The 11643-nt window shown below is 41.1% G+C and overlaps 2 protein-coding genes across 2 annotated transcripts; one reads left to right on the top strand and one right to left on the bottom strand.

Moving 5' to 3' along the window:
- Positions 1–3537, bottom strand: zic5 (zic family member 5 (odd-paired homolog, Drosophila)). Its single transcript, XM_053627721.1, has 2 exons — positions 2354–3537; positions 1–474 (listed from the first exon to the last, which is right to left on the bottom strand). Exons 1-2 carry the CDS (start codon positions 3390–3392, stop codon positions 29–31), a joined length of 1485 nt encoding a protein of 494 aa, XP_053483696.1. The 5' UTR covers positions 3393–3537; the 3' UTR covers positions 1–28.
- Positions 3538–7772: 4235 nt separating this feature from the next.
- zic2a (zic family member 2 (odd-paired homolog, Drosophila), a) lies at positions 7773–10957 on the top strand. The gene is made up of 3 exons (XM_053627722.1): positions 7773–9036; positions 10378–10541; positions 10763–10957. Exons 1-3 carry the CDS (start codon positions 8061–8063, stop codon positions 10955–10957), a joined length of 1335 nt encoding a protein of 444 aa, XP_053483697.1. The 5' UTR covers positions 7773–8060.
- Positions 10958–11643: the final 686 nt, after the last annotated feature.

The raw sequence follows: 11643 nt of genomic DNA, 5'->3' as shown, positions 1-11643 counted from the left end.
AACATAAATATATCCCTTGTGCTTCATATCAGAGCATCGTCCTTGGGTCTGAATGTCTAAAAGAGTCCTCGTCGTCAGATTCGGAGGTTGGGACATCGCTGGAGGGGGTGTGGAGATTGTTAGGGACAGCACTGCCCTGGCATACGTACCACTCGTTGAGGTTGGTGACCTGTGGGGAAAGGTTGGCCGCGCGACTCCGCAGTGGTTCTGTGGAGGGCGCGAGCGCGTCACCGAGCGCCGCGGAGGAGGAATGATACGTGGCGGCCGAGCTGGAGGAAGGGGGCGGAGGAGACTTGCAGTGCACCTTCATGTGTTTCCGCAGTGAGCTCGGGTGCGTGTAGGACTTGTCACAGCCGCGCACTTTGCAGTAGTAGGGCTTGTCGCTGGTGTGCACGTGTGAATGCTTCTTCCTGTCACTGCTGTTGGCGAATTTTCGGTCGCAGCCGTCAAACTCGCATTTGAAAGGCTTCTCACCTGAAATGGCAAAAATCATGCTGCTTCATAAATAACGTAAACATACAAGATAGTCCATTATCGTTGTGCAGTATTTTGTGAGCATTTATTGGTGAATGCAAGACTTCAGTTAGGTATAACTAATATACAGTAGCTAAAGAGATAACATCGTGGTTGAAAAATATTACATTCACACAGTGTATTTAGGTGAAATCTTTTTCTTTGCTTGTGCTACCCACAAGTGTACACATTTTCTACTTTTAGTGTGTGTCCTTTTCCTGGAAAGGTGCATTTAATGCACATTTATAAACTTCTAAGAACGAATTACAATCCTTAGGTCTTTTCAAATAGGCCTATACATTACATCCATGTTTAGAAGTGAAGGACACATACTAAAAGTACCATCCCAGCGACAAGGACTGTTTAGTACCTTTTTCCCCCCCTGAAAGTACAGAGACTATAGCAGTCAGTTGAAAACTCCCCCGCACGTGCTATGACTGCCACCTTCATGCAGTAACTTTTCCACTGCACTACGTTGCTTTGTGATGCGTGTAGCTCTTTACACATCCACCTACGACTTTCAAACTAAATTATTTTGTTACTTAGCATAACATCCCCCCGAGACTGTGGACAACACTCGGGTATCCTATAATTCCGCCCTTCTTTGCCTGTAAACATCGTGGTGGGTGATATTGATCTTTGCGTCACTAGCAACAAAACACAGCAGTCAATTAGGAGGTGAGACTGTCAATCAGGCCTCATGCTTAAATATACAAACAGCACACAAAATCTCAGGATCAAAGGAAGTGCATGGTCCCAATGGCACGAATCACAAGCACAAGCTAATAGAGTCACTTATTGTTTTTAATTTCAAACCGTAAGCATAAAGAAAGATAAAACTGCAGCCACTACGTGTGTATGTCATTGTAAACAAGTCTATGGATCACAGCCTAATTGGGGTAGCACATGTTCCTAGCAGTGTTAGAGACGAAATAAACACACTACATTTTAAACGTCCAAACGAGAACATTCCATTACTAATCCCACACCAAACCGACTCAGGTAGAGATGGTTAGATAGGCTGTAACAAAATAAACTCTTGAAAAATAACGAGGCCTTCACGCGCGCTATACTGGGTGAGGTAGGCAAATAGTATGCGCTGTTGTATAGAGTTACGGTTCACAAATGTTTGGGGGGAAAAAAGCTATTTCATCTTAAACCTGATGTGTTCAGTGATGCACTAGCTTGGCACCGCGACCCTGAGCAAGGTAGTGAAAATGAATGAATGATTAGCTACTGTGGATCTATACTTCTGGACATCATGGTTATGTTTTGTTCAATGCTATCGTATATTTTGATTTGAATCAGCAAAGCCAGAAGGAAGGAAACAACCGAATTAGTTGTTTTTTTTTGTTTGTTTTTTGTTTTTTTTTATGCTATAAAATCTGAGAACACCTCCAGTTGTATTAGGACTTTTATGAACTTGATGCGTGTGGATATAAAATCTATTTCCTCTTTGTTTACTAATCCATGCTTCAAAAGTCAAATTCTCCTGAGGCGCTCGAGTTCCACTTTAAAATGCGTAGCAGTCATTCTTGGAAGCAAAAAAATGTACACTATAAAGCGACAAACCTCTGTTACATAACCTTATTGACAACGTATATCCATACGCAGCGCCTATATGTTCACCATCTCCCTGTGTAAATCTAGTTTTGGGTCTAATATAAGGAGAAATAGGGTTTACCCGTGGCAAAAGAGTAACTGTGTCTTAGCAGCTACATGCGATTACATCGTTTCGATGTTATTCATCAGAGTGTGGACTAATACACATGACTATTGCTAACTATGTAACAACTTCTGTTCCACTCAGTCTAGGCTAAGGACGAATAGCTTCACTAACCTGTGTGAGTCCTCTTGTGAATCTTTAGGTTTTCCGAGCGAGCAAACACTTTTCCACAACCAGGAAAAGGGCAAGGAAACGGTTTCTCTCCCGTGTGAACTCGGATATGGTTGATCAGTTTGTACTTTGCCTTAAACGCCTTGCCCTCGCGCGGACATTCCTCCCAGAAGCAGACGTGGTTGCTCTGCTCGGGTCCGCCGACGTGCTCCACCGTGACGTGGTTTACCAGCTCGTGCATGGTGCTGAAAGTTTTCGAGCACGGCTTCTTAGACGTTTGTTCCTGGTCAATCCATTTGCAGATCAGCTCTTGTTTGATGGGCTGCCTCATGTACCTCAAAAACGCCCCCGTGGCTCCATGAGGGGCTGAAGCGAGGTTCACATTTAGGTTCATGGAATTGTAGCCGTGAAGGGAAGGTCCATAGTGTTCAGGCCTGTGGCCGAAGTGTTCTGGCCGGCCGTAGATGTCCCCTGGAAGACCCAGGCGCATCTGTCCGTTGAGAGCATGGTGGTGGGCACCTGGGGCTGTCTGCTCGTGAAGTCCCGTGAAAAGTGGATGGGCACCACCTTCCGTGTGCCCGTAAGCACCTGTTGGGGAAATGAACATGCCATGGTGATGAGGGGAGGAGGCGGAACTATGCTGGTCGCCAAGTGCATGCATAGCAGAGGCTGAGAGCTCTCTCCTGAGGATGAAGTCCCTGCTGCTTGCGTAGCCTGAGTGGGGGTGAGCCACGGGGAAACCAACTGTGGTCTGAGAAGACGGGAAGGATGCCGCGGTCTGGGCTTCGGGATGGCTTTGAATGTGCTGCGATGGACTAAGTTTGAGAGCATTTGTCTGTGCCATGTGCTCGGGTCCAAATGGAGTGAGAGCCACTCCAGGGTCGTTGCCCATCTCCCCAGGGTGGAGGTGGGCATGGTGGGAGTGAGGGTGATGCCCCCCTATCCCCGGGAAGCCTGTCATATTCTGATGAGGAAGGGGTTGAGTCGCTGCCAAATCCGCTAATCTTATCGCCGAATTCCTCTTGCTCAAAGAGGGCTCCATATCTACACCGTCATGTCCACATTCGCTACTTTTGTTTTTGTTTTGTTTTTTTTCCCCCCCACTACACGCCTTCTAAAACATTAAAATATATGCATATAACCATCTATATAACTTCTTTTGTCCTGCCTCTAACTCTGCTTGCTCCTTTTCCCACTCTGTCCTCAAGCGATTGGCAGAAACTACAACAGTTGGAGGACACAGTGGGGAATACAGTTTAGAAATGGCACTGCGGGTATTGGACAGATTTCGGTGACTGGCAGTTAAAGGAGCGAAGCGATTGGCTGTCTTTCAGTGCGCAGGCTCAGCGGGGTTCCGCCCCCTCACTCCCATCGCCGCTGTCGACTCCAAAAAGTTGTACTCACAAAGTTGTGTGTAAGGCGCTGTTTACCAGGACATGCAAATGTGGACAGAGGCATTTTGTATACAGAATAACTTTATTTATTTATTTATTTATTTATTTATTTACTTATTTACTTATTTACAATTAGTAGGCTACGGTATTTAAGCTAAGAAATTAAGCACAACACGTTTTTGCTAAATGGCCAGGTGAATGTAGGCGACTTTTAATGACTGTAAATAAATCTAAAATAAACCGTTACTGTAAATATATCGATTTTTTCTAGATTAAAGAAGCTAAAAATGAATGAATGAATTAATGAATGATGTCCTGTATTTAAATTAATAACCTTGTAAAAAAAAATTATTTAAAAAAAAATATGCAATTTGCACAGGATTTTTTCTCTCTTTCAACTGTACTGGGTTTTGTAGAATTAATTTAAAAAAAAAAAAACATTTCTATATCGATCACCAATTCATTGTTGTATATCATTATAAAACGATATAAATGTATTTCAAATGATTATTTTTTTGAAGCCCAGATTTAAATACCACGCATATTAGATAAAAAGAAAATGTCAGAAACAAACGCTGGGCGACTAAAATAATTTTTTAGGACTAACATGCTCAATAACGTTCAATTTCTATAATTTTTTAAGGCTGATTAAATAATTAACGACATATAGTAAAACATGCGATTTCAAATATTTAAACCTGCCACTGTCTTCACATGTCTTCTACATGACTAATCTTGGTAATTGATATTTAATACATTTAAGTATATTTAAATATTTAATTCAACACTTTGGTCTCTAGAGAAATACACGTAAATTTCCAAATATTTTATCATGTTGTCTGCTCTCTCTCTCTCTCTCTCTCTCTCTCTCTCTCTCTCTCTCTCTGTATGAGTGAGAGTGTGCGTTGAACTTGATACAAGCACACACCCTTTTAAGGTTCCTATTGAACACAGCAGGGAGTTCATCTGTCATCGGTTTAATTTGTCTTGATTCAAAATCATTCTCAAAATTGATTTATGTTAGTAATTAGACAATATTTGGTGAACCTTAGTGGAGTATTTTCGGTCGAATGAAACACCAACGTTGCTAGATTACTCGCCTAAATGAAGGTCATGGGATTCTTCAGCTTATAACCCTATAAAGTCTTGAGTGCAATATGACGTTAAAATCAAACAATCAAAATTAATAAGGATTTTGTTTTTTAAAAAGTTGTGTAAGTTTGATGTAGCCTGGACACAATAAACTGGCTATTATATCAAATTCGCAATTAATCCGTCACGTTATCATCAATTATGAAACAGTTCAAATGTTTCATGCGACCTCCTTTTGATTTCTTATTATTATGTTTACACCTGTTTAAATTCCTACGTATTCGTTCATATCTATTAGCAGTGTAAAGGTTTATATATGGTACTGGGGTTTTATGAATTATTAATTACTAATTATTCATCTGAAATAATTCAGATGAAACTGAATTATTTCGATGGTTGTTAGAAACACAAGAGAATACGCAGTATTTGACCTCAGACTGCGATTGCGATTGCGCCGTGTGTGTGTGTGTGTGTGTGTCTCTATGTGTGTCTGTGTGTGTGTGTGTGTGTGTGTGTGTGTGTGTGTGTGTGTGAACACATTACTAGACTATATTCAGTAACTACATGCATAGGTTATTTGGTAAAATGTGATGTGCTTTCGGATGTCATTTCGTCCTTATCACAACTTACATATTTATTATAATGAAGAGGGTTTGGTTTAATGGGGGTATTCTTTCCATAGTTTATTCAAGGGACCACATATGAGGTCTTCATAGGCCGGAGGTCAAACACTCATGAAAACCGCCAAGGTCAATGAAAGTAACCAACAAACCGTCGACATATTGATAACGTCAAATCGGAGACACATTTTGTTGTTGTGTGTAAAGTGGTGCTGCCATACTGAAACTACATATTTATTGTCATATTTTTATGTTGCCTCAGCACAGTAAGAAGTATGGTTAAGGGAGATTGTAATGTCACATGCTTGTTTGAGTTTTAATACCTCTGTGTGGACGTTGGGGAAAATGTGGTTTACCATTTTCAGCATTTTTTTCCTTGGCCGCTATGGGAAGAGAGCAACAGAAACTACGACTTGCTGCCCCAGGCCGAATACGTCGCCGCTCTTTCTAATTTCTTTTTCTTCTTTTTTTTCCCCTACCCATTGCAAGGGGGAAAGGTTTTGTGGTTTCCTTGAGAAATAAAGAACTTAGAGAGGTCGGAAGACATGACTTTGAACTTGGATCAGATCCTGTGTTTCCTGCGGAGAGGGAAGAAATGGTCTTGGGAAGAATGGTCTATAACGTTTAAGCTGCAGGGCTTTGAGCTGAGACGCACACAATCCCAGAAGTTTTACACTCCATCTGCTTCTTCTGCTTCTTCCGTGCTGTTATTTGCCGTTTCAAGCGAGAAGAGGACAAGATAAAGTTTGAACCGCGTTGGAATGGGACCGCGTGGAACAAGAGCTAAATGAAAATGTAAGTAAAAGCTCAGTTTTTCCTGTGGGGGAGTTTTAACCCTAAAGACATCCCAGAAGAATTTACTTTTATTGGTTTGGGCAACCGCGTGGCAGTAATATATTTTTTTACACATAGACTATGATCACTGGTCTGGACTGAGAATGTGTGAGTGACTTCACTTGAGGGAATTTATTGTTTTATATATATATATATATATATATATATATATATAATTTGTTGTATTCACTGGTCCACCTTGTACATGTATTTTAAAATATAGACTAGAAATTTGGGTAAGTAATTTATGCACTCATATATTAGGTGTCCTGTACAATACGTATGAATATAAAAATGGTGTTCAGGTACCATGTTATCTGCAAAACAGGCTAACTAACTACAAATACTTTTTATTTATCGAAATCTAATACACGTCTTGTAACATTTACACACACACACACACACACACACACACACATATATATATATATATATATATATATATATATATATATATATATATATATATATATATATATATATATATATATACATGTAGTAGTTGGTTTACTCTTGGTTCTCAGGTTGAGACAAAAATCATACCACAAGCTAAAAAGGAAAAAAATAAAAAGCAATATTAGTTATCTGAAATAGTTTATATAGTTGGTTATATTAATGCTGATTAAAAAAAAAATCCCGACCAGTTTTCTACTCTCATCTTTGAGCAGTGACAGTACTTCTAACACAATAATGTGTGTTCCGCATATGAGTGCAGTCTGAAAAAGACTCAGTGTGCTATTGTCACTGGCTGCCGCTTTAATAAACCCATTCCAAACTATGCTTTAGAATCTACATTGTGGCAGCTAGTGTGCGAATACTTACCTATAATACGAGACATCGAATGATACGGCTTTGCATTTTACTCAAGCAACCCTTGTCTGAATGCTGGAGTACAGTTTTTATGCTACGGATTAATTAATTGCCTATAACAAATCTCCTCGGGGTTTATTTAAATAATTAAACAAAATGGCATAGCAAAAGATTGAACATTTCACCCCTGAGGGCTGCGTGCAGTATAAAATGATGTACAGGTTAGTCTATAGTATTCTATTGTGGACTAATGTTGCAATCGCTATCATAAAACGACAGTAGCTTTTGTTGCTTTGATTTCCGTATATACTCAGAAAAGGCTCGGCGGAAAAAAAAAAAAAAAAAAAAAAAAAAAGTAGGCGGTAATTGTCAGTGGAAAAATGGCGATCGACTATTAGTCGCCAAAGAAGCGCGTGCTATTGGAGGGACCTATGGGATTGATGAGGTTCGGGAACCAATGAGACAGCGCCAAATGAGTGACCGCTCTCCAGTTAAAGGGGGCGTAAGAAGAGGTAGTGCCAGTCCACTGAGAAAGACAGACCCTCCGAGATAAACACAGAAGAGCCAGAGAAATAAACATCCCGATCCGAGATGCTTCAAGAACGCGCCGCGCGTTTAAAGAAGACACAGTAAGATAATCAGTCGATTTTTTTTCCCCGACTCGTTTTAAACGGGAAGACGCTAAGGAATCTTTTTTTTTTCCTTCCCTTTCACTGGGATTTTAAGTTATAAGTTATACACAAGAAAAAAAATCTAGGCGATCTGAGTAAGAACGCTTGTTTTTTTTTTCTTCCCCCGTGTGTGAGGATTAGTACATACAAGTTTTACCTCATGTCGTGTTTTCAAATCTGGAAGTTATTACTTCCATAGCTAACAGTCTTCTCTGTTTATTTATTCGGCGGTTATCTGGGCCGTTACAGGTAAACTGCTTTGAGCAAAATTTGAATTAAGTGAGAAATAATGTTACTGGACGCTGGTCACCAGTTCCCTGGCTTGGGAGTGGGGACATTTGCGAGGCATCACGCGGCAAGCGACATGCAGGACAGGGACTTGAGTTTAGCGCAGAACAGCTTCGTTGACTCTGCGCACATGGGCGCTTTTAAACTGAACCACGATCTCTCCCCCGGACAGAGCTCAGCGTTCACCTCACAAGCCCCTGCTTACCCCGCCGCGGCTCTGGGCGCGCACGCGGCTCATGTCACTTCGTATGCGAGCTCGCCGTTCAACTCGACTCGGGACTTCCTTTTCCGCAGCCGAGGTTTCGGAGAATCGCCCCCGGCGAGCGGCCAGCATGCCATCTTCGGCCCCACTGCGGGGTCCCTGCACCATTCCCACGCAGACAGCCAAGGCCACATTCTGTTCCCCGGGATCCACGACCAGCACGCCTCGCATGGATCCCCAAACGTGCTCAACGGGCAAATGCGACTTGGACTACCGGGCGAGGTATTCGGACGATCAGACCAGTACCACCAGGTCTCAAGCCCTCGGACCGACCCTTACTCAGCAGCCCAACTCCACAACCAATACGGCTCCATGAACATGAATATGGGGATGAACATGGCAGCGCATCACCACCATCCTGGTGCCTTCTTTCGCTACATGCGGCAACAGTGCATCAAGCAAGAGCTCATCTGCAAATGGATCGATCCGGAGCAGCTGAATAACCCTAAGAAAAGTTGCAATAAAACTTTTAGCACAATGCACGAGCTTGTCACCCATGTCTCAGTTGAGCACGTCGGAGGACCGGAGCAAAGCAACCATGTCTGCTTTTGGGAAGATTGTCCGCGGGAAAGCAAACCCTTCAAAGCTAAATACAAATTAGTGAATCACATCCGCGTGCACACAGGAGAGAAACCTTTCCCCTGCCCGTTCCCTGGCTGTGGCAAAGTATTCGCACGATCAGAGAATTTGAAGATTCACAAGAGGACGCACACAGGTAATTATGATCAGTGTGTTTATGCTTGACTTGTGTTTATGAGTTAGTCAGTTGATACGACGCAATGTTTACTCGTTACTGTAATTGTTCTGTGCCATTCATTTAACGCTTCAAATCCTTCTTAAACTGCATTTATTGATAATTAGCGGTTGCTTTATATATATATATATATATATATATATATATATATATATATATATATATATATATATATATATATATATATATATATATATATAGCGTCAGTGTTTAAATATTAACGCCATTGTTTATATATGGGATCAAAAATGATGTGTCGTTTTTTGTTTTGTTTTTTTAAATGAAAAAAAAATGAAGAAGAATCGTGTCCAGTTGATACTGCGGCCACGCTGCTTACACTCCTGGAAGCAGTTACGGCTCGGTCTAAATAAACGCAATGAATTTTCATCACTGTGATAAATTATGTAACAGACTGTCGAGGATTTTGTGATTTGCAAACTTTAACCGGGTCACTGGCGACGCTAGAGCTCCTGTCCTGTTACCGCATCGCGTGCACAGCGGCGCCGTAAATCTCTTCAGCCGCTTTAATGTCTCCGTGGGCCAATGCTCGTGCGCTAAGCTCGCTACGTCAGGAGTTTAAAATTCAGTTTCCTGAACCCACCAAGCTGTTCTTGTTTGTAAAAAAAAAGTCTGTCGAATAAGGAACGAAATCGATGACAAATTGTACGCCCGTCTTTTTTTTCCTATTTTATTTTTATCGGAATAAATAGGAATATCTGATTTGAAGGCCTGTTGTTTTCCTAAATAGCCTATGCAAGCTTCTATGAGCTGGACAGGCCATAATGTAGATTTGACTTAATTTACTGTCAAACTAATTCACTATTCACTGCACGACTAAACCTTGACTTTATCAAGCTGTTGATTGAATTTTTTATTGTTTCTAAAAATCGCCTAAGCCGAATGTTTGTCAGCTTAACCACCGTCAATGGAATGACTTTGTAGCTAGTTTATGAAGTGAAAATAAGCAGCACTTAAATGCCGTCTATAGTTGGTGCTCACATTTTTAAACATTACAGCTGACAGTTTAAACTAACATCTTGAAACGTTTAGCATTCATCTGTGAGAACGCAGTCTGCTTGTGAGAAGAGTCGATTGCAAGTGGTAATGAAATACAGTTGATTGCATGCACTCGCATACATTACCTACTTGGTACATTGTAGCATTGCGAATGAAAAATTACTTTTCTCACTTTAGTTTTGGGCTGAATGTATTTCTTTTTTTCCACCTCATTTACACCGCTGATAAGGGTGAGCATTTGATACAAAGCTTCTTTTTTTCCCCCCTCACTATTCTTTCCTACAGGGGAGAAACCATTCCAGTGTGAGTTTGAAGGCTGCGACAGGCGCTTTGCAAACAGCAGTGACCGGAAGAAGCACATGCACGTGCACACGTCGGACAAACCGTATTTGTGCAAAATGTGCGACAAATCCTACACTCACCCCAGTTCTCTTCGAAAGCACATGAAGGTAATTCTTTGCAAAAAAATTAAAATAATAATATATATATATATATATATATACACTCAAGTAACCAAACAAAGTATGTAGAAGTTTCTGCGACTTGTTATTGTTGTTATTATTATTGATGTTACTGTTGTGCATGATGCAGACTAGCACACAGCTGATACCGTACCATGCAGTGTTTGCTCTGGTTAATTAATTGCTCGAAATTTTTTGCCCCTTTTCAGGTTCACGAATCTTCCCCGCCAGGGTCCGACTCGTCTCCGGCAGCAAGTTCTGGATACGAGTCGTCCACACCCCCCGGGCTGGTGTCACCCTCCACCGAGACCCAGAGCAACACCAACCTGTCGCCCTCGTCCGGCGTACACAGCTCAAACGCACACAGCGGCCTGTCGTCCAACTTCAGTGAGTGGTATGTTTAGGACTGGATCAGTCCACAACGAAGTATTTCTCTCTCACACACATACACCGCTCCAGTAAGACTTGGGGTCTAAATGAGACTTGTACGACGACTAGGCCTAAGCCTGTATCTTGCGCTATTCTCCCGGGAGTGATCCTCATCAACCGAAGAAACGTGCACAAAGAAGCACTCCTTCTTTTGTAAATACCCTTTTCCCAGTTGCTGTAATAGATTTTGTCAGGTTTTTTATTTTTTAATTTTTTTTTTTTTTTAATTATTCTTATTTTTTTATTTTTTGGTGTATAGATGTCGCTTCAATGGTAGCTATTTCTCTAACCGGACTTTTAGTGCACATATTACGATAAAAGTTGTATATGGTCATAAATATTGTGCTCTCATTAAGGCAAACTGATTGTACCTAAAACATCTATTAACTGGTATGAGTGCCAAAGTCAACACTTAACGAAGACGGACAATATTTGCTTGTGAATGTATATTTTCGTTTGCTGGGCTTAACTTGTGATGTTTTTTGTGCTTTGCAAGTTCGAATTGTGAAATATATTTGGAAGATGTGAGGAAAATAAACGTCGTGCAGTTCAATTTTCTGTTCCCTCACCCTTCCTTTTGTAAATATCGACTGCCATATTTATCCATTTGTAATTAAATTATGGTATTTACTTGCAACAGATGAAACAATATTTATAAAGA

This window comes from Ictalurus furcatus, chromosome 6, assembly GCF_023375685.1.
Source record: "Ictalurus furcatus strain D&B chromosome 6, Billie_1.0, whole genome shotgun sequence".
In the NCBI taxonomy this organism is placed as follows: domain Eukaryota; kingdom Metazoa; phylum Chordata; class Actinopteri; order Siluriformes; family Ictaluridae; genus Ictalurus; species Ictalurus furcatus.
Note: the sequence above shows the minus strand (reverse complement) of the source record. Positions and strands in the feature narration are given on the sequence as shown.

What these genes read in the sequence shown, in the direction of transcription:
- zic5 (XM_053627721.1), bottom strand. Translation starts at nt 3,392, where the DNA reads ATGGAGCCCTCTTTGAGCAAGAGGAATTCGGCGATAAGATTAGCGGAT. An exon ending in TCACAAGAGGACTCACACAG is followed by an intron (nt 475 to 2,353) that starts GTTAGTGAAGCT and finishes TTGCCATTTCAG; the next exon opens with GTGAGAAGCCTTTCAAATGC.
- zic2a (XM_053627722.1), top strand. Translation starts at nt 8,061, where the DNA reads ATGTTACTGGACGCTGGTCACCAGTTCCCTGGCTTGGGAGTGGGGACA. An exon ending in TCACAAGAGGACGCACACAG is followed by an intron (nt 9,037 to 10,377) that starts GTAATTATGATC and finishes TCTTTCCTACAG; the next exon opens with GGGAGAAACCATTCCAGTGT. An exon ending in CTCTTCGAAAGCACATGAAG is followed by an intron (nt 10,542 to 10,762) that starts GTAATTCTTTGC and finishes GCCCCTTTTCAG; the next exon opens with GTTCACGAATCTTCCCCGCC.